Raw genomic sequence first — 23896 nt, forward strand, 5'->3', positions numbered from 1 at the left:
TAGGCCAAGTTTACCTGCTGAGTTGGCTGAGAAATCTTTTGCGCAGAGCAAGCACGATCGACTCTTGGTTTCGTGTGTGACCTGTACTTAATTGAATGCTTTCCTTACCCATTATGGGTAGGAAGTCTTTGTTGTAACGTTTTGCTACAGTCTCGCATATCAAAGGAATATGTTCTACATACGCTGCCTGCACGAGTAAAAAGTTAATGATTTCTGTATAATTAATTTGATCACTTTGTTATTTTTCAACTAGATTAAATAATTGTAAAAATTATTTAAAAAAGTGATATGGATTAACGCTACAATATAACAAACATTCATATTACACAATATGAAAATAAATAACGTGCATACAAGCGCATACAAGTAGACAAAGGTGAGTAATAGCACTCGGGGATTATACTATAAGTAATTAAGAGGACCTTGTTGCCTTCTGATTCATTTGGCAGGAAAACTAGATTTGGATAATAACAGCATTCTATTTTTCCTCAAGGGATTAAAGCAGGTTAACGCGTAAAATAAGTTTATGCATGAAATACACCCACGAAGAAAGCCATTTCAGCACACAAATTGAGCAAATGAATTTATAACAAATTGCTAAAAATGCACTCGCAAAACCTTAGAAAAAATGATACATATAGTGAAATTGCATCTTCATGGTCATATGACTGGATTGACATGAAAAAAAAAACATTAAGAAATATGCTTTTTATGAATATGCAGTGTTTTATCATACCAATGGTTAACTAAAATTATTTGAAATTATAAGTACAAACAAAATTTCATTTATAAGGTGGTATTAACTTAATGATAAAATAATTTGCCTTTCAGTGTACGTGCCTGTAAATAATGTTAAGTTGTGTATTTCCCAAAATGTCAAACATCTAGCAAATGAATTCAATAGTAACCTGAAATAATGCATTACCTGTATTTCAGATTAGATCAGAATCAGAAAGCCTTCAGTAGTCCCATAATGGGGAAATTTGCAATCTACAGCAGTGAAAATTGAAAGGGGTTGGTGGTGAAAAGATAAAAACAAAGTATTCTATGCATAAAATAAATGTCTAATGTAATTAGATGCGGTGAAACTGTTCGAATAAATTGTTGGCAGTTGAAGGGGTTGGTAGATAGTGTCATGATCTGGTTGGCGACCAACGGGGGGCGCTGTTGGCCCCGCCTGCACCTGCACAGGTGCTGGTCGTCCCGATCAGATTGGTGACCAACGGGTAGCGACGTCAGCCCTGCCGACAGCCTCGCAGGTGCTGGTCGTTATAATCACTGACACTTAAAAGGACACCCGGCACGACCATCCGGTGTCGGTTCATTGTTTGCTGCTTGTTTGCTGCATGCATTGTGTATGTGTTTGTTTAACCTTGGCGGACTTTTATACTTTTGGTCTTCTTTTGATACTTTGTATTTTTCACGTTCAGATGATTTTGATGTTTTACATTTTGTTCCTGCTGACCTTTATTTTAATACAATTTGTCAAACAACCTCCTGCTCCCTCCTGCCTGCTTTTTGGGATCCGCACCCGCCATCACCACCTTGCAAACCGTGACAGATGGTTGTATTTGTTTTACAATTAGTGAAAAGTAGAAAATTGACCAAATTGTCAATAAATGAACTGTGCCGATCATGTTCTCTTTCTGTTCAAGCTTTGGGGACCTCAGGGAATAGGAACCACCCTTTCACCTTTTAAAGATAGCTTCAGCTGATTTTTCAGTCTGTACTTTAGACTTTTTTGGAGACGCTGGTCAGATTATGTTACACAAACTACTTATGTTTCCATATTCTGCGGATAGTCATGTTTTATGTATGAATGTATTTTCTTCCAAAGGGAATAGCCCGATTATTCCTATTATTATACTCACCATTGTCTATCAACAATACATTAAACAGTGGTTAATGCTCACGTTCCTCTACAAAATGTGTTTTTAATTCAGCTTGTTTATTTCTTACATCCTTCAGGGGATTTGAATCCAATCAAAAATGAACTTGGAATAAGTTTGGTGATGCTTTGTCACTTAGATAACATTTAGGAAGTCGACTTGCACCTCCACTAGTCCCCATTTACTTTTTTTCGGCTAAAAGTCTTTCCAAGCTGAGCTGCTTCCGCCCCCGCTTTAAAATGTATTTTCAAGACAAGGCACTGACTGTGATTGTGATGTATGGAAAACTTGGATTGTAGTTCCATGGATTTTGGATTGGATTGGATTTGCCTCTATTCGTCTTGCAGTGGAGACATTTATGTTTCACAGCAGCAAAGTGATGAAAGGAATGAAAGTAGAAAAACAAAATCCTTTTGCTGCTGGATTTGTGGGTGCAGTTGTGAATGCTCACTTATCACTCACACTTAACCATCGGTTGCTTATTTTACAAAATTAAGGACAGAATCTCCCTTTCCGACTTTTAGTCTGTGTTTGTTCTTCTGCTTTGGGTTCTATTGTCTATTGTGAAACGTTTTTTTTTAGTATTCCACTCTCTCGCTCCTCTCTTATGCATGCATGGCAATACTCAGTCAGTCTCTGTTGATTCTCTCCATCCCTTTCTGCTCATTAAAATACATTTGTATGTTTCAAGTGTTCAGAGAGATGAATATTGCATCGCCTCCCTTCATTCCCTCACTTTAGTGACAATCCATGTCAAGCTACAGCTAAAAAGCAGCTGTAATTCAGGCGTGATTTGTTTGGATTGTACTCATTAGGTTTAGTTGTGTGAATTATTGATATAGTAGTACCAAGGTTAGAGTGAATGTTGGCTTTTGAGACATTTTACTCCTCTGTAATTCCTCCCTCTCCCTCATTTTATGTACAAAGACTGGAAACATGATATCATTCTCACCTTTCCATTGAAACTGCTTAATGTGCTCATGTGCAAATTAAGCTGATGTGTGCCTTAACTTTGTTAAAATGAATGACCAGATATACTGTATGTTCATTCATTCATTCATCTTCCTTCTTTTTTCCTTTCGGCTTTTCCCATCAGGGATCGCCACAGTGAATCAGTGTCCTCCATGTAACCCGGTTGTGTGCATCATCTTCTTCTCTCACACTAGCTACCTTTATGTCCTCTTTGACAACATTCACAAACCTCCTCTTAGGTCTTCCTTTCAGTGTCCTGATTGGCAGTTCAATACTCGGCATCCTTATTCCGATATATTGGATTGGATTTGGATTTGCCTTCATTAGTCTCGCAGTGGAGACATTTACATTTCACAGCAGCAAAGTGATAAAAGGAATGAAAGTAGAAAAACAAAATACATGAGCTGCTGTCAGTCACTCTCTCTCCTCTGGACATGTCCAAACCATCTCAGTCTGGCTTCTCTGTCTTTTTCCTCCTAAGCCTCTAATATGAGTTGTCCCTCTGATATACTCATTCCTGATCCTATCCAACCTGGTCACTTCCAAAGAAAATCTTCATCTCTGCTACCTCCCTCTTTGCTTCCTGTCTTTTTCTTCAGTGGCTCTGTCTCCAGTCCAAACATCATGGCTGGTCTCACCACCGTTTTTTCACCTTTCCTTTCATCCTAGCTGAAACTCTTGTATCACATATCACAGCTGACATTTTTTTTCCAGCCGTTCCAGCCTCCCTGGTCACGCTTCACCTCTTTTTCACACTCTCCATTGCTCTTGACGGTTGACCTCAAGTACTTAAAATCCTCCACCTTCTTTATCTATCTATCTAGTATCACTCTTTTCCTCGGGTTCCTCTCATTCACACATTCATTCATCTTCCTGACCGCGCGGGTCATCCTGAATTGGTTGCCATCCAATTACAGGGGACTGAAACAAACAACCTTTCGCTCTCACACTCACACCGAGGGAAAATTTGAAGTGATCCGTCAGCCTGCCATGCATTTTTTTTTTTGAATGTGGGAGGAAACCAGAGGACAGGGAGAAAACCCACGCAGGCCTGGGGAGATCATACAGTGAGGCCGAAGCGGGATTTGAACTCACGACCTGTGCACTGTGAAGTTTGTGTACTAATCACTCGTCCACTGCCTAAGGAACTCATATACACCAAAACATATGTGATCTTACGGTATCCTTACCCCATGCAAAGAACTGACAAATGTATCAAAATTACCAGTAATAAAGACAAACTTGACTTCAAAATGGTAGATGAATTTAACATGGTTTGATGACTCCATAGTATAATCGGAAAACAAAAGGAAAACACAGATAGTATAAGTGGCTAAAAAAATCTATGAATAAACTATGACATGCCGGCAGCAGTGACAGCGTCAGTATCCCTTTACTCACTTTTATGGGCTGCTTGTGGCTTCTCTCCTCCATGAGTCACTGTTGTCTTCTCCTCTCTGTGCTGCTCTTTTTCTGATGAAAACGTTTAAAAAATATTTATACAGCGTAACAGTGAGTCCTCCTGGCAGGTTAACACCAAATGATGCAACATCTTTTGTTTAGAGCACCTGTGATGAAGGATCGTCTGTACTACAAGTAATCCTTGGTTTGTGTCATACTGCTTTCAGTTCAATGTCAGGAGCAACTCTGTGTATTTTTATACATGTTACGGTCTAACAAATCTAACAGTTAACTGTTTTGACCAATCTATGTTGTGCTCAGTCATGCCACCTTTTCCAAATTATTCTAGATCACCAAAAGAAAATCCCCCTTTTTTATCCAATTTATCTTTCATCATCATGTCTGCTAACTTCATCACTTTTGCTTTTTCATACTTCAGTCCTGACTTTGCACCCGTCTTCCAGGCTTTTACTCCTTCCTATCCTTCTTTCGTCCTGCCTGTTGCACACATCCACTACACCTGTATCCCAAAGGGAGACAAGTGTCAACTGTTACTATATAGCTGATATGATGAGTGAGTGTGATTTCCTATTTTGCACACCAACCCTCTCGTGTGTGTAAGTGTGTGCGTATGTGTGTGTGTTTGTGTGTGAGATCAGAACTGTGTATTTGTGTGTGTCTGGCTTTTGGCTGATAAGGCGTCACACTCTTATCCTTCCAGACAGCCTTGTGTTGCTGTGGCACTTCATAGACTTGGCACACACTAAAACTTTCACTCAGCTTCACGTCAAAATTCATAACTACACTTTGACACACACGACCACAGGCAGTCACACACAGTGCTGACTGCGATGTTTGATTGAAAGGTTTAATGTGGATCAATATTGTAAGGCTGTGTATAGGGAGTTGTGGTGGGCGTCCACGTTGGCTGTCACAGTCAAATGTTATTTCTTCTATTAAACAGTGGCACAAAGCCTTTTAGCACTCTGCGAAAGGCTTTAAACTACTGTATGTGTATGTGCTTGTGCGTTTGCATGTGCATGTTTGTAACTCTCAGGGTGTATGGCCTATCATGGCGTTCTGCAGGTTCACCCACTAAGTACTTTCCAGTGTTTGTGTTTTTAGTCAGGCAGAGAGGTACTTGACGGTATTCATTCTCCGCAGTCTTATACTATCTTCCAAATGCCACAACAAAAATTGGGAAAATGCTTTTGGCTACTCTGCACTCTCACCCTTGAATCCCCTGCAGAATTACTTTAAAGCTCTCGGAACCGGTGGCCTTGAATTGTTTTTAAGTCTAAATTGAAAGAGATAAAAAACAGCATTTTCAGAATGTTAAATGTTTTATCTTGGCTGTTTTAGCAATTGTGTTCATAGTTATTATTCATAGATAATTTACTCCAAAATGTTTTGCTGTGGAAATTGGTTTTTGACTGCATTTCTCAAAGGTGTGGACAGCTGTCATATGTACACCAGTGATGAAGCTGCGCATGAATTTTGGCTGGGAAAAGAGCCAACCATTCGAAAAGATCATGATATTCCCGATGGCCGCCGCAGCCCTGCATATATCCACAGAGATTCTGTAGAATTAATGAATTGTGCATGAATTAATGCCTCCACCTTGTCAGGACTACGTTTGTTTATATGTTGATTGAATGAAATAATTTTCTGTTCAGGTGGCTACATTAATTGTGTGTTCATGCTTCCATCGAAATTTGTTGAAATATGTGGACTTATGTGTACGCATGGTCAGAGCTCTGCATAAATTTACCCACGTGCCTGTGCACAAGTCCATTTTGATGAATTCCCATACTTAGAATGCAAATGTGTGTATGCATGCTCTACGTACGCATATTTATCTATGCATGTTTAATAAAAGAGGCCCCTGGTCTCTCTTGAAAAATATATTCTTAATCATCTAATGGGACCACCAGTTTGACTCTGGAGCACCATATTTAAATTTTCATCCTCTCTTGATGTGACACATCGATCAAAAGTTCTACAATCATCCTGGAACATATTGTTTCAAACCTTTAACATTACGCTGCATATTCAAGCCAAAAATAGTTATTTGCCTGAATTTGCTTGTTGTGTACATTTCAGGATCCAACTGAATGTGTGCGGTACAAGGCACTGGGATGATTTTTCAATATTAACCATATGTCCATTGCATTTTCTTGTCAATTTATCTCTGTGTGTTATTGTTTCCATCTGTCACCTTCATTGAATTATCACAAAACTTCATATTCCTGCTTCAAGTCCCAGAAGCTGCCATTCCTAGAAATAACATGAGCTGTCAGCGAAGGGAGGGGATTTGTCATCAAGCTGGCAAATTACAAATACAGTAAAGTCTCGTTATATCGATATTCAAGGGAGTCCGAAAAAATATCGATATAACCGGGACTATCGATATATCCGACCCCGTTTGCATGTAATTTTCTCCGTGCGTGCATAGAAATAGTATCGATATAACCGGGACTATCGATATATCCGATATCGATATAACGAGACTTTACTGTACTTTAAATCAAAACATTTTTCTACTGCCATTGTCCATACGCCAGCCTGCCCATCGCCTAATTTATTTTCTTTCTTTCTTCTTTTTTTATACATTTTGTGGCCACATATAAGTGGAGCTGTGTTTCTGTCAATGATGCCCAGAAATATATTTCCGTATCAGGTGTATGCTCAGTCAAATAGACTTAGCTTTCATCGCAAGGTTTGAAGACTATTTAGAAAAAGATAAGAGCAGAGGGAAAAACTGGAATGATAAAACATAATGCATAGGCAGACACCGACATGTGGAAGAACGCCTAATTATAAACACAACAAAAAATAGTAAAACAAAAGAAATCATTTTAAAGATGTGGTTTATAAAAAGAAATCAAAAGCAGATGGTTTTAAAATAAATGCACAAAAACAAGGGTCAGTTTGAAAGGCTAGCTGGTATGAGAATAATTTTTAAAAATTTATGTCATTATTATTTATCTGTTATACCAGTCTTGTGTATGTTAGGGATTGCACTATATCAAACTCATAAATAAATGTCTGTGTGTAAATTCAGTCATTATTTGTGTAGAATTTCTTGTCAAGGATGAGACCAAGGAATTATTCTGTATTAGGGTAACCACAAAAGGTAAAGACGTTTACTTAAGGCTTGTGGTCTGCTTCAAATGACAATAAACCATATCCCGTCATAATTTTGGACATTTTCAGGCTGTAATAAAACTACACGTCTGTCAAAATAGTAACCAGTTCCTAATGTATCTTTTTTTAAATTAATTTCTACATAATCTGGACTCAATAGAATCAGACAAACAATATCAACACATTTTGCATTCTACCCAGTCGTAATTCAAGCAGCACAGGTCAACTGTAGGTGGTCCAATGATTCCATTAAACTACACAGCGACAACAGAAAAAGCGGCACATCCATCTAAATCTACCCAATATCAAATTAAACAGTGAGTGAGTGAGAGAAGTGTGTTTAATCAAGAACATTTAAGATTTTTAAGTGGCCTTGAGTTTAAATTTAATTAAAGGATTTCATTTGCAACCGACCCTCACAGTGCACGTCAGAGAAATTGATGTTTTTCTTCTATCCCTCCTTAATTCACAGTATGATTAATTGCTTTCGATTTAGATTGTTAAAAAAAGTATGTTTATTAATTCATAGACATGGCCAGAAATGTTCCCTCAAGGCTGCTCACGCATGTGCAATTGCACACTTTTCTCATCCTTTCAATGTGCACCATACTGGTGGCACACACTAAATTTCTACACTTATCCCTTCATTTCCTTCCATTCATGAGGTTCTTGCATGTTTCGAAGATCAGATGACTTGGAATTTTTGTGCTTTATTGAATGACAGGTTGAAGTTACTGCTGCCTCTCGAGGCCTCACCTTATTAAATCGTAATATTCACAGAGCAGTACTTTTTTCGATGATATTATTTACAGTACATGTTGTTCATGAATCATGTAGAAACATAACTCTTCATGTGTTTGGTTCAGGAAACAATTTACTGTTCTAACAAAATGATCACATCACATTTGATAGCAATTTAAAACTGAGCTTTATCATTTCCGATTGGTTTCATTTTTGTAATTGTAGACACTTGAGTAACGCGGTCAAATTCAGCATCACAAAAATAGAACCATTGATGATGATTTTAAGTGAACAATGCCAACATTTTTTTTCACCAAGGATTCATCTTACTCTGAATGCCAACAACTGGTCTTTAACCAGTAGTGAGTAATGTGTCAAATCTGTAAAATGTGAACAATTTTGCAATGGAAAAAATAGGGGTGACATGCAACTTTAAGTACATTTTTCATGGTTGGTAAAGGTGTGAGATTGACCATGAATGAGGAAATTAAAACATCCACTGCAGGATTAAATTTACCTCTGTGGATCTGATGTATGAGAACATGTTAAAACAAAGAGAGTGGATATTATGATATCCTGTTAAGGTCTTCGATAATGTGCACTCGACACATCAGCCAATGGTTTATGGCAACCTTAGCTTGATGAGGCAGTTAGATGTGAATAGGCCACCGCACTGATTAAAGAGCAAAAGGTCTTTCAGAATGAGCTGGCAATAAAATCACTTAAGAAAAGCTGCTGGATGGAACCTTTCTTGTTTTATTATACGTAGGTGGGGGTGGTCATTTCGAGTTCTTTAAAAGGCAGTTTAAAAGACAATGCGAACATGTAGCAAAGGGGAAAGCTGTATTTCCCTTTGATACGTAGGAAGGTGCGAGGGAGCTCGATCTAAGTCTCTGCTGTGCTGCGCTGAGACTAATTGGCTGGTGAGTAATGGGAACAGCTGCGAGGGGGTGTGGTCACCAGTTGCTCAGTTGAAATGAGGAGTGCGATGATCATCCGCAATCAAGCTCCTCATTAGAGACATGATCTGTCAACTATGGTTGAAATAGTATTTCTTCTCACTTCTTGTTTATTTCAGTGATGTCTGCAGTTACTACCTTAAAACCTTTTTTTTCTGTAGTCATGTGCATACTTTACATGGCTTGGATGTACAGTAAAGTCTCGTTATATCGATATTCAAGGGAGTCCGAAAAAATATCGATATAACCGGGACTATCGATATATCCGACCCTGTTTGCATGTAATTTTCTCCGTGCGTGCATAGAAATGGTATCGATATAACCGGGACTATCGATATATCCGATATCGATATAACGAGACTTTACTGTATCAGCAAAACCTGATACTCAAAATTGAATACAGTGGACCTTGCATATTCACAGTTCAGCTGGTGGTTTTCCTTTTCATGGATTTGGAGTGAAATTCCAATCCAAAATTTGGATTCAAACAATATCTAAACTAGCAAGCCCTGTTTTTCAACCTGTTTTATCACGTGACTTTAAGAATACCCACAGAAAGCAATACGCCCGCCATGTGTCAAGCAGTGCCTCGTCTCTACATTGGTTTCCAAATTTGAAAGCCATGAGGCTATTTCCACTGTCACTGCTGTCGAGTCTGTCGTATCTTTTTCAGCATTTTCAACTTACTGGAACAATCTTACTGTCTTTTCTCCTGCATTTGTTGCGCACTTTCAATTTCACTGGCCCATATAAACACCAATTTAAATTAAACTCTGCTTATTCTCTGAGAAAAAAAAAATGTAAAACCTCTCATCACTCCCAATTGATGTATTTGTAGGAGGAATAAAGCAATATGTGAAAACTACATTGAATTGCAGTAATTTCTTCTGCTTTTTTTTACTTTGGGTGTGTGTGTGCGCTTAGTTCGTGTGTGTGTGTGTGCGTGTGTATGTGTGCTCACACGCATGTATTTGTATAAGAGAGAGAACGATGAGTGTTTTGCCCGCTGTTATACTGAGCCAAATTTATGTAATCCCTCTTCTGAATGGGAGAATTGGACGAAACAGTATTGGAGCCCAATGGCCAAAGCTGGGATCCATTCACTTACAAAAGAAGCAGTTTCAAAGCACAATGAGCAGTGATTTGTGGCTTGAATAAATGCTGTTGGCTTTTCATGTGGGAAGTGCATAGAACAAGTTTCTGACTGGTTTGGAAGAAGAAAATCAATGCGGTCCCTATTCAGTGATTCAGGTCTCACAGAAATATGAGCGGGGGTGATGACTTATGGTTATTTGATGCCTATTATGTGACCTTCTACTCCTCAGAAAGTATTTTCCCATTCTTTGTATCCAAACCATACACATACAGTATATTACACCGATAATGATAATCTTAAAATTATAGCAAAAACTCTCAACGAAAATCAGTTGAATTCACTCCATCCATAATTGAGTGCATCTTCACGTTCATAAGGAATTTAGCAGAATAATCTTACTTATGTCTTGTTGTCTTTCTGACTAATATATCTTCTGAATGGAAAAAATAACAGTAATTTGCTTTTCATTTCATATACACATAATTTTTTGGGGAAAATGTTTGATTGGGCTTTTGCTGTTTGTCTGACATCAGTAGCGATGGGAAATTAATCTAATTGTGGGGGGGAGACAGAGAGAGAGAGAGAGAGAGACGGAGAGAGAGGGGGAGAAATCTGAAGTAAGGGTATCATAATCACTCACTCATGCATGTACACTCTCATCATCCGGAGATGTGATTTATTGTTGTGCCCTCTGTCCCCATTGGGGTGAAATATAACTATTTGTAATGGTCCTCGCTAGGCTATTTGGATTGCATACATATTGAACATGTTTTGTGTGTGCCTGCCAGCAAACATAGTGAGTCATAACAATGATGTGTGAGAGTCACTTGAAGGTCTGGTATGAGATAATTTACAATACTGTGTTGATGATGTGATACGTGTACAGCACGTACACACACACACACACACACACACACACACACACACACACACACACACCTGGAAACAACAGACTAACTGAAACAAAGTCTGGTTTGTTGTGGCGGGTATCTTTCTATATACAGTAGTTTTACATCAAGCCTCCAATATAATTTCCCCAACAATTATAACCATCACATTCTGATCAACATTCGTGTGCACACTGATGTAACCAGCAAAATCCACCACTAAAGGACCAAATAAGTTAATAACTTATTCAGAAAATATTTCCATGAAATGACATTTCACTGAACCTGTTTGTTCTATAATATGTTCAATTCTTAACAAATAACAGAACAACAATATAGCACAATGACATTTAAACTGACAAACAAAACTGAAATTGAAAAAAAAGCTAATTATTTATCAATATTTTGTTACTCAAACAATTTAAAGGGTATATTATAAATATATAAAAAAATACACTGTTGTTGTCTTTCTGGTGGCATGTCTTTCTTTGTGTTGTTGATATGCAAATGACCCTGACAAAATATCAATATTCCTGAGACATGATACTCAGGGCCATTTTCCAGTGTTACCTGAAGCTAAAAAAAACCCTCTCATGTTTTGTTTCTTCCTCTTTATTTGTAGAACCTCCTGTCTGAGAAAGTTGACCAGATGATGGAGTGGTCATCCCGCCGATCAGTTGTACGAATGAATGGTGACAAGTTCCGTCGCTTTGTCAAAGCACCACCCAGGAACTACTCTGTCATCGTCATGTTTACTGCATTGCAACCTCAAAGGCAGTGTTCCGTCTGTCGGTAGGTGCGCTTAGCCAAAGCACATGCTCAGTTCCCAGCCATATGCTGGCATTCCAGCAGCACTTTCAGCAGCACCATCTTGTTGTCAGTCAACACTGAAGGAGTCAGCGTATTTATTAGACATGAGATGCGTTGCAGGAGTATAGCACAATGTTAGGTAACTTTATTATACACTACAGTTTATTTCTTTCATTACAATACCGTAGCACATTTATTATCCATAAAATAAGGTATAGCGTGTGTAGTTTTAAGGCGTATTTAGTTGAAAAGTATGTTTTATGGGACCTGGGAATGGATTATTCTCATTCTAATGGTTTCCCCGTGGAAATTATTGTTTGGAATACACACTTTTCAACTTACACACACTTTCTGGGAAGCAATTAAGTTCGTAAGCCAAGGTATCACTGTATCAAGAATGTTATGGAAAAAAATCTTCAATCATAATGTATGCCATTTTATATCACAATAATGATGCACCAAAAATATAATTATTTTGTTTATTGAATTCGCAAATAATAAAAAATAAAGAATTTATTACCATTTCTCACTTAATTATGAGGTGATATCATTGTCAAATCTTTTGTCAAATGTTTGCTTAAAACTGCAATGAAACTTTGTGGTATGTGTTGTTTGCCCTCATTACTGTTGTTGTTTTGCTTTTCAATGTTCCAGGCAAGCAAATGAGGAGTATCAGGTCTTGGCAAACTCATGGCGCTACTCATCAGCTTTCTCAAACAAGCTATTTTTCACCATAGTGGACTATGATGAAGGAGCGGATGTTTTTCAACAGGTTACAATTGAATATTTCTTTGCTTTTTTTGGTTGTTACATATTCGACAACCGATTTATTCTTTTGCAACTATGCACTCTTATTGAGTTGGTTTAGCGCAATCTATTGATTTTGACTGGTTAAACTCACATTTGTCTTAACTTAGAAAAAGTGCTATCATTGTGCTTGAAACATACTGTATCATAGACTTAGCGACTGGTTAGCTCACGGTGCAGCGGTGTAGTGATCTATTTTGACACGTCTTCCTGTGTGGAGTTTGCGTTTCTCCCTGTGCTTGTGTGGGTTTTCTCCGGGCACTCCAATTTCCTCCCAATTCCAAAAACATGCATTGCAGGTGAAAGAAACTGTCTCAATTGTCCCGAGGTGTGATTGTGAATGCGAGTTGTTATTCATCAATGTGTGCCCTGCAATTGGCTGGCAACCAGTTAAGGTTGTTCCCCCCTGCCCAAAGACAAATAGCTCTTCGGTTCGAGCATGCCCCGTGACCATTCCCACTCGACCCTGAATCTAGTTTAGCATAGCAGGTTGATGAAGCCTATGAACAATTTCTACAAAAAGCAGAGATGTTATTCTGAAGCCACCAAACCAAACTCCTCCAAGTCCTCAATTGCACTCAATTCTGTCCATAAATGTAATGATCAGAATGTGTGAGAAAGTGCAGTCTGAGATGGGGTCCAACCCCCACTTGAAACAAATTGAAATCCTGCCAGCAATGTGGATCAAGGAAGGGACCTCAGGGATTTTATGTGGGAGTCTGATTTCCCATATTCGCCGAGCATATATCCATACGACACACTTAAGAACATGAACGCCTTCTCCACGTCTTCAAATGCAATTTGACATGTTTTTTCATAGCTCTATACATGCTCACGGTCCTATTAATTTTTAGGACATAATGTAACACAATTGGAAGGAATTGAAAATAATGCCATATGTTTGGATTAATTAAAACTACATTATCAGCAAAGGCAGGGTATAAGTTAGATGATAGGTGAATAAATTAAGACAAAGTGAATCTGTTGGAAGTTTCCATGTTACGCAGCTGTCTTTGTCTGACTGAAGTCCTGCGTTGGTGCAACAGTTCCGCGGGGCATTGAAGGCATCAAAGCAATGATCAAATCAGAAGATTATTGCTGCATCTCGGTGCAAAATGTATGAGCCACTGTCTTATAAACTAGTTTTCAAGGCACAGATATCAAGCTAAATGGAAAACCACCCAGCAGCATAAAGGCATAGTTGTGAAAAAAGCAATGAGTCTTGACCTAAATAAGTATTGAAATCCTTCAGAGACGTAGTAACTGTTTATACTGGGGAAAAAAAAGACTTCTGAAAACTTTAAAATAGCTTTCACACACCGTAATGGGAAAAGGGTTGACAGTTCCAGCAGGATTACAGATTTACAGTTCTTTGTATTTTATGTATTCTGGAAATTTATTTGATAAAGTGATTTTTGCAGACAAATGACACAACTTATACAGCAATAAATAGGATAGAGTCCAAATGATTTATAAATATGTGCCAGGCTTGGTGAATTGCAAGAAACCTGAAAATACAATCCAACAATTTGCATAATGTACTGTATATCTTAATTTAATACTGAAGGGGCTCTTTTTGTGTTCTTGTCTCTAGCTGAACATGAACAGCGCACCAACCTTTATGCATTTTCCAGCAAAGGGAAAGCCAAGAAGAGCAGACACATTTGACCTCCAAAGGATTGGTTTTGCTTCAGAACAGCTGGCCAAGTGGATTGCAGACCGCACAGATGTGCAGGTATGTGACACACATGAGGCTTGTTAATGGCGGGCACACGTGTTCGCAAAATGGCTGTAGGATTCTCACTTTGTTAGCATGCCACTAGCCTTGAGTTTAAACAATGTCGAATTTGTCGTCTGCTGTTTGTGTGTGTGCGTGCGTGTTTGCTGTACAAGAGTTGATTGCTATACGAGTGTCACAAGAGGTAAACAATTGATCATGTCATTCTCTCTAGATCCGTGTCTTCCGTCCTCCTAACTATTCAGGGACCATTGCTTTGGCTCTGTTGGTGTCTCTTGTTGGAGGCCTATTATACCTGAGAAGAAACAACTTGGAATTCATATACAACAAGACTGGATGGGCCATGGCAGCACTGGTAACGGCAACACCGCTCATTACTTAAAATATATATATATTACAGACATATATATATATATATATATATTGCATGCATGCAATATTTTGTGATAATATATGTGTGTGTATATATATATATTTCCTTCTCTCCTCCACTTTGACTCAGTGTGTTGTTTTTGCGATGACTTCTGGTCAAATGTGGAATCACATCAGAGGCCCTCCCTACGCTCACAAAAACCCTCAAAATGGACAAGTGGTAAGTGTTTTATTGCGCTTGAAGACATATACAAATTCACTCACGCACACGCATACACATGCACTCACACACACAAACACACACACATACAGTCCACATTAACTACTGCCATGACTATTCCATTAGTCCTATCTAGTATTTGGCCAGTCTACTTGTGTCACAATGCACTTGTGCACGTTGCCACCTTCTTTCTCGTGGGTAAGGACTGTGACTCATTTTTGTTTTGCTTGTGCTAGTTTTTTTCCAACATGTTTTTGTTGTGTTTCTGGGCAGTTGACACTTAACATTTGTCACAACATGTGTGTTATTGTTCGATCAATTTCACTTCTTAATGGGCCATGAGACACAATTAATAGTGAGGACTGTCGCGGCTTGGAATTGAAGCGGATTTTCGTGGCACAGGAGATGTGAGCCAATCTCTTTTGTCAATGGGTGCTGCAGCTTCTTATTTATTTTCAACATTTAGCTTGTAGCAGACATGCACATTTCACCATGGCGTCCCTGATTCACTGGTGAAAACGACACTTTGATCCTCTCCTTTTTCATCTAGCGGTTTTATACCACAAAAGAGGGTGCAGAAAGAGCTTAAGTTTGAATGACTGTGACTTTGTTTTGTCATATTATTATTTTTTGTTTGTTTTTGTTCTATTGACTTCAAGATGGCGCTGCGACAGTGGCTGCCTTTTCAGCCGCTCCTGTATTTAGTTTTTCTGCTTCTTCCCTTCCTTTCCTCTTCCTTCTGTAACTTTGCTGCTGTGAAATTTACATTTCTCCACTGCGAGACTATTAAAGGCTAATCCGATCCAATCCAAGAAGCAAGATAGAAGAGTAGCACCCTTTGAAATATTCAAATGTTCATTTTTGGCATCCTATCAAGCACTTCTTTGTTTGCATACTATTAGCTGGGGAGGTTATTAACATATTTCCAGCTGATTTCACAAGGTAGGATAAAAACATTTTTGGGAAATTGTTAGTCTTACACAAAAGTAATTTTTTTTTCATTCCAAAGAATCATCAAAACTCTTTTATTGCCTTGCAAATAGAATAAGTTCAGTTTGTAGGACACCGCTGTGTTTGTTATGTGCAGCCAGTTATTCCTTCCACCAGTGTGTGGTCGTATTTGCTCGTATCTTACTATTTCTTGAAACCATATGGGATGACTCCAACAGTGCAGTTTCCAAATGAAACTGACCTTCCGACACAACTGGCAGATCATTACCAATAGTCACTGAAGTGAGATGTGAAAGAAAAAAAAATGATATCTATATTGTCATGATTTAAATCATTTTGCTTTTGGGAACAACATCCATGCCTACTGAAATCAACTGTTTGGGCTCACCCAGCTAAGGAGCACTGATTCCTCAAATGTGTGGTAATAATTGACTAAAAGTGAGATCAATATCACGATCAGTTCCAAAACATGAAAGCTTTGCCTTTAATATAACAAAACCTCATGTGCCGGGCTATCATAAAGAAGCTGCTAAAGCTATAATCGATAAGGTGGCTTAAATACCCACATCAGCTGTGGGCCTATTTACTAAACGCACTCCAGTAACAAAGAAAATACATATAATATACTGCAGTGATTGATCAATAACCTCTTTATTATAAAAATAAACTGTTTATAGTGCCAGAGAAAGCAGCCAACCAGCATTTGTCTCAGCCGTCAGCCTTCGTCCCACAAACTCGCACGCTATTCTCTTCCTCCCACTTGGCCCCATTACCTGACTTACGTAATTCAACTGCCAGGTTGCTCCATTACATTATTCTAAAGTATTCCCTCATCCTGTATTTTTTTACAAATTACATACTATACATATCTAGTGTTTCACGTAACACACAAATGTTTGTGAAATGTGATAGGCATAAAAGGGGCTTTGACATGAACTTGCACAACTGCAACTTCCCTGAATGTGTGGCTTATTTTCAGTCATTCTGGTGACTGTGATCAATGTGATTTGGGAGGAAATAAAACGGAATTACTCTGAAAAAAAAATCCGCAGTGGGCTCACAGTAGACAATTATCCAGACTTCAGACATCATGCACGTTTGACCATGTTGTGAATGGCGTAATATGAAGGTCCCCTTAATGCTCCAACTCGACTTTATTTGCAGCCAATTTTAATGGGACAGTCATTTCCACTTTGCTTGGCTGATATGGGACTTTGTTGTGAATGTATCAATTTCAATTCACTGCATAATATTGTTCTGTCACAGGGTTTGCCTGTCCTTATTCTGGTGTGTATGGTGTGTCGATTTATGATACGTTATTGTGGAAAAGACACCTGGGGGAAACAACAAATAAATAAATAAACATGTCTTATTTAAAGAAACTAAACACATTATTCTACTTCATTGCTCCTTCAGTACGTTGAACACCCTCCCCCGCGTTCAGCTTTGTCGACATTTTATTTTCCCCTCTTCCTGTCTGAGTGCCTCATGACCTTTTGCAAACTAAACAAACGCACACATCCGCACTCACCAAACACATGAGACAGTCTAGAAATGGAGGAATGTGGTTATTTGCAAAGGTTACATGGCCGCTGGCTATTAATGACCAACACTGTTGTGGTTTTGGAGCAAGAGAAAAGCGGTAGCCATAGACACTCAGCATACGTACTGCCCACTGTGTACTGTTTCTTGGTGCTTATCATGCTGTCTGTGATAGAAAATAAATAACTGACCAAAATGTCCGTTGTATGGCTTTTAAATTGATGTGTACCGCTTATGAGTCCATACATTTTGCATGCGGCCATTTCTCAGACTATTTGATTCTTAGAAAATCACGGTATCTTCATGTCAATGTATTCAAATGAATGTGTACTGCAAGTCACTCACACTGCCATCTAATATTTGTTATTCTTGTGTCAGAGACAACATAAATACATATTTTAGTAGGCTTGCCCCAAACTTTATGCCAAGGACGGCAAAGACTTTCCCAAGTGAATATTGAAGCACGTTTTCAACTTTTTTGGATAATTTTTCAGTTCAGTGTGCCGAACATTGCATTTTTACAGTTATCTTTCTTTTTTGTATTACCACACCTACCTGCATATGATTTGTGAGTTTTGTGAATTTTTAATGCAATTTAGTTTACTTGTGAGATCCGTACACACTGCAATCTTTAAACAAACATGAAGATAAATGCTGACAGCTCTAAGTAGTATTAACCTCTCCAATATTGCAACCTCAATTTGTTTTCTCCTTAGTTTTTCTCTCATGTTATATAAGATCGTCACATTATTTCAAATCACACTCTCTTAATTATTTGACAAACTGTTTTGATAATTGTGAACAAAAAAAATCCATCACTATAATTGGGTGTGTAGAAGCTTAACAATGGACGACATGTCACTAGTCATTAATATTAAAATGAATGAGTTGATAGTATCCCCTATGATGGAATTAGATCAACAAGAGAGATGAGATGTGTTTTAATGATATCATTTGTTTAGGAATATAGTTCCACTCCAGCCTCCAAATGTTCTGTGTTTTTTTCCATCAACTGCAATATTCTTACTTGTTTTACAATTCAAAGCTTTCCATTGCAATGACAAGATGTCTCTAATCTGTCCGATCCACGAGCATGCATTTATCTACTAGATATTATACAGTCGACAAGTGTGACTGCAAAGGAAGAAACACATTCAGTATTGCACACTAATGAATGGAATTCACACATTCTAATCCATCAGATTAATTGGAAGTGCCTAGTCATGGATTGAGGAATTTTTCATTACAAGCACCGCTCTCCCGTTAAGATTTTATTTGCAGTACTCATTCGGATGAAACCTCAGTTGACTTCAGCGGCAAAGATTTATAAATACAATTACATTTTGAAGCTCCAAAACTTGCAACTCAAGGTACCGTATTTTACATACATTTAAATTGTGTGAATGAGTTTTTAATCAAAGTTAGCGTGGTAAAAATATAAATTCACAAGTTAGCTATTGTTTGCCCCACAGTGTTGAAAATAATCAAATCATATTTTGCGCACCATCATCTTTGGTCACCTGATAAATTTGGTGTTTGGCAGTGTGTGAAAGTGCGCCAAAAATCCCAAAAAATCTTGTGCTGTTGACTTGGCATTAAATATACTGTGTAGGAATTTCATCCCACTCACAGTAATGTCAGTGGTCAAGTAGGTCTTTATGTGGCTGCACTATATAAAGGCAATGAATGTGTGTACTCTGGAAGTTTTGTAATACCTGTGTGAAAGTCAGGCTACAGCTTTCATTTGATATTTTTCAATAGACTTTCATAGTTAAATTCAACCCACCTTTCCTGACAGTCTGTTTGTTCGTCAACATTACAATGTATTGAAATGGAAATTTAAATAAAAGTCAGATGGATAAGTGGTTTGCGTTATGGCTGCATGGATTTGGATTTCCGGCAAAGCATTTGCCTTTTTTTTCCTCGAGACATTGACAAAGAAGTCTCTTTTCTCAACACTCTTCTAATACTGTATTAGAAAAACTAATTATCATTATAGTGCATATCATGCTATTTAAACAATTTCTTCGTCACTCTGCGGCTTGATAATAGAAGACTCAAACAGCAACTTGCGAACGTTTCTTGTCACGCCACCAGAAGCAACCTTTTGTTCTTGTGCAAATAAGGGTTGCTTTGTTGGTTGATGAGTAAGGAAGGCATCTTGATAACAATTCAAAAGCCCCATCTTGTACAAGACAACAGTGTCTGCGGGGAAGACAAAAGTCTCAGCTCCAGGCCTGAGCCTTTTGTCAGTTTTATGCCTGCTTTCAAGTGCGAACATTCCTAATTTCCCTCCAGCGAAGCAAGAAATATCAGTCCGCCTTTTTTACTCCTTTGTCATCTTCTATTCATCCATCCGTCCTCGTCCATGTCTGAAAGAAAAAGAAATAAACACAGACTCAGTCAAGTGGAGAAACGGACGTTAGATGTGCCGTAAACTTCGGTGCTAATAATCTCGAGAGGCTTAAAGGACTATCAGACATTCATTCATCCGTTTTCTCATTTCCAAAGACGACCGCTTTGTCTGTCTTTCTGCCTTTCTTCCATCACATGGAAATGATCAGCAATGATGTCAAATTTGGGTGTGCTCAGTAGCCTGGAAATTATTGTCATCGTCATACATTTTTATTTAGTTTTTTTTATGTACTTTTTGTTATGTTTTTTTTTACCAATCTGTAATAAAAGCTCAGCAAGTCAAGTCATATTTTCATAGAGGACCACTTATTCGACAGTAGCTTTACAAGTCTGTCAAATTAATTTCAAGCGCAGAGATGCGAGATTATAAAGAAAGTAAATTTAAAATTGCACCTCCAACATGCACCTACCAAAGACAATCCCAAATGGCGTGAAGGAATGAAGTCAAATGGTTCCAGCCGTATGACCTCTAGGAGAGTAATCATGTTGTCTATAATAATAATAATAATAATAATAATAATAATAATAATACATTTCATTTATAAGCACCTTTCAAAACTCTCAAGGTCACTTTACAGTCACTGGATAAGTTTTTCTGTGGGTGAGCAGCAGCGGCCAGCGTTCACTCAACCCGGAATAATTCAAATAAATAAAAAGCTAGCTAGCTAGCTATTAGATCGCTGATAGATAGCCAGATAGCTAGCTAATAAATAGCCAGCTAACCAGCTAGCTACCTAATAGATAGTCCCTTTCTCCCACTCCTTTTAAATTGTGAGGAATGGGCTATAATCTTGAAATTGATTTTTGTCAATGACTGCATATTGGGACTTTTGCAAAATAAATGTCAGGGTCTTATGAGAGAGATGTACAACATCAGCACATCAGTTGGCAAGTTCTTGAATGCGATACAATATTTAAGTGTTTCTGTAGGTCTGCATTGAACTTCCTGCCCACTCAAGAGATAAAATTTCATCATTCTGCACCCACGCAGTCCACGCAAGAATTTTGTTCATGACTCACAAACGCACCGAGTGCCTGAGCACACTCTTTTGAACACATGCACTATATTATCACTGACGTGGTAGCACCGTGGCCCACATGAGTAACCCGTGGGCCTGTTCTAAAAATAGCTCCCTGGCAATTGGATATTGCGATTGTATTGCTAATGTAAGTATTTGAAAATGTAAACATTGTCAGGGAGTTCTAGAAATGAAGTGTCATGTGTTAATATTAGTCTTTCCAAATTACGTGATGAGAGATGAAAATTTATAACGACAACATTATCCATCCGTCCGTCTATTTTGAACATTAGATATCCTGAACTGATTTGTTTCCAGCAAACATTATGAAAAGTAATTTCCCAACCTTTAACAAATGTGGAAGCCACAACTGTTTGGTCAGTAGTACATCCTTAAACAACGTGTAGCACTTCAAACCTGAAAAACACAACGCTATCTCCAACACCCGCAGCCCACCTGTGGGCCATTGAAAATGATAACATACTTCTAGTAGCTTCATCTTTATCCACAACCATAATTGATTTGAAATGTAACAGTCCAGGTGCTTGGCATGAAGTTCTAATTCAACCCTTTTCTCTTCCAGAGTTACATCCATGGTAGCAGTCAGGCTCAGTTTGTGGCAGAGTCTCACATCATCCTTCTTCTGAGTATCCTTTAGACATTGTGATTCTCTGCGTTCATCGATATGCAGCAAATTACAATTCAATTAAACATCCTGTGAGGTGTACGACAGCTCATTTGATCAACACATTTTTTTTTTCAATACTCACACTGTCTTTGTGTCTGAATTTGTGGGCACTCATGCCAAGTTTTTAATTTGAGATTCAACATCCAGTTATGCTTGTTTACCCTGAAAGGAAAGCTTGGTCATCAGAAGATTCGCTCTGCACAAGCTGTTGGCCAGAAAGAAAAAAACAATATATGAACACACATTGGGTAAATTTAGGCATGACCTGTATCTGTGACCTGTATCTGTGACCAATGATTTTGGAATTTTAGTATAGCGGAGTCTCCGAGCCAAGACCAGCAGGCTCAAGGACAGTTTCTGCCACCAGGCAGTCTGGAGACTCAACTCCCTCCCAGCCCTGCCCACCCTGCCCCTTCCCACTGCCACACTCACCGAACTCTGAGTATACGCTACACGCTGTACTATCATCCTGAACTCTATTTTTTGTTCTTTCTCATTTTTTTCTTGTTGTTCGTTTTTGCATTACTACATTACGTCACTTTATATACGTCACTACCTCACTTTACATTCAGAAATTACATGTATTGTCTGTTGTCAATTGTATGTCTTTTTTAGCCATATTATAAGTGCCTTGCACGCTTGGTCCGAGAGGACATTAATTTCATCTGTGCTGTATGTCATGTATATTAGCATATTTGACAATAAAGCTGACTTTGACTATATGGGTTCCTTGACAATCATTCCCCAGATGCTGCCATCACCATGGGGATGGTGCTGCTGAATGAAGCTGCTACCTCCAAGGGTGATGTCGGCAAAAGGAGAAGTAAGAAAAGACTACTGTTCCTAGTGATCGTGTATTTGTCATTTTCCCATAAAAAGTTGACTGAGGAGAAGCATGAATAAGTCATTAACTTCACTTGAAGTTTGTCATTTGTAAAATATATTAGTGAGCATAAAATCAATGTTATCCTCGAAGTAACATATTTTTGGGAGTCAATTGTTAGGATTTTTCAACTCCATCAGCATTTTGTCTCACCGGACTCAACTGAATGGATTAAAATGACAGCATGCTTTCTCAACCACTCTAGGCTACACTTAATGCAACATATGTGTTCTGTGATGCCACTTATAGTTTGGACACACTGGCTTATGTTTTACTTGAGAACGTGTCAATGTTACTTGAGGAGCATTTATAGGTTTTCTGCAGCCACAGGGGATCCTGATGATGGTACTTAGTGTCAAGATGTGTGCCGAAATATATATCCTTCCTGCGTTATAGCGTTCATGCAAACGATTGTTCAACCTTGCACAACAACAACCATAAATGGAACGTTCCACAAAGCAATTCTTGACTCAAGGGCACATGAAAGCTCATGCGATTTCTTCTCCAAAAGGCATCTACCCTATTCTCCAACATAGAAAAGCAAGATCAAAGAAATCACAAAATAATTTGGCTTCAATTTTGGTGCCATTTGAGGAGAGGTGCTCGGAGTAGTCTCATTATTATCATCATTCGTGAAAGTTGCGGCATACAACTTGGAAACTTTAAAATTAGAAGGAAAAAAATAAAGTCCTGGGAGAAAACGAACCGTGGTGCTCACAATCTGAGGCCAGGCCCACGATTTACACAAGAGTTGAAGAAAACTCTGAAGGCATCTGAAAATAGATGTAAGATGATTTCATTCCAAGATCGCGGCCCGAAGCGTATTCAAAAATAAGACAAACTTTTGAAATGACCTCTTAACGCACTTTGAGTCGCTTGGATCTCTACCACATATGCTCCAACCCAAAAAAATGAAGTGCATTTCGGCAAATAACAATGATGATTTATACATACAGTGATACCTCAGCTTACGAACGCTTTAGCTAACAAACATTTTGCCATACAAATGTTAAATTCGTGATAATATAATCTTGGCATACAAACTATTTTTCGGGAAACACACAGAGCGCCACAATGAGTGATGTGTCGTCCGCGAACAAGCCGGTTCTTGGAGCTCCTGAAATGGCAGCCGGCTTTTTTCCCTCTAACCAGCTATTAATGAAGTTTCTAGTGTGTCTGCCTGCACATGTTGCTGCTGAAATATCACAACTTCTAAGATAGACAACCCAGAGCTCCTTGAGACACTTTATGCAAAAAGCTATCCATTCCATCAAGCCATCAACGACCATCATAAAGGTAAATAAAACGACTTTATTACACTGTACAGTTTATTTCTTTAATTACAATACCATAGCATAT

The 23896-nt window shown here is 38.4% G+C and overlaps 1 protein-coding gene across 1 annotated transcript in view; it reads left to right on the forward strand.

The window, feature by feature from the left end:
- Positions 1-23896, forward strand: part of tusc3 (tumor suppressor candidate 3) — a 28539-nt gene that overhangs the window by 2054 nt on the left and 2589 nt on the right. Inside the window, exons 2-8 of the mRNA XM_089006546.1 lie at positions 11715-11884; positions 12557-12674; positions 14304-14444; positions 14662-14802; positions 14950-15039; positions 21550-21613; positions 22403-22477. Coding sequence (XP_088862672.1) covers positions 11715-11884; positions 12557-12674; positions 14304-14444; positions 14662-14802; positions 14950-15039; positions 21550-21613; positions 22403-22477 — 799 coding nt within the window. The remainder of the gene's footprint in view (positions 1-11714; positions 11885-12556; positions 12675-14303; positions 14445-14661; positions 14803-14949; positions 15040-21549; positions 21614-22402; positions 22478-23896) is intronic.

This window comes from Hippocampus bargibanti, linkage group LG10, assembly GCF_051943395.1.
Source record: "Hippocampus bargibanti isolate YZ-2025 linkage group LG10, ASM5194339v1, whole genome shotgun sequence".
Classification (NCBI taxonomy): Eukaryota; Metazoa; Chordata; class Actinopteri; order Syngnathiformes; family Syngnathidae; genus Hippocampus; species Hippocampus bargibanti.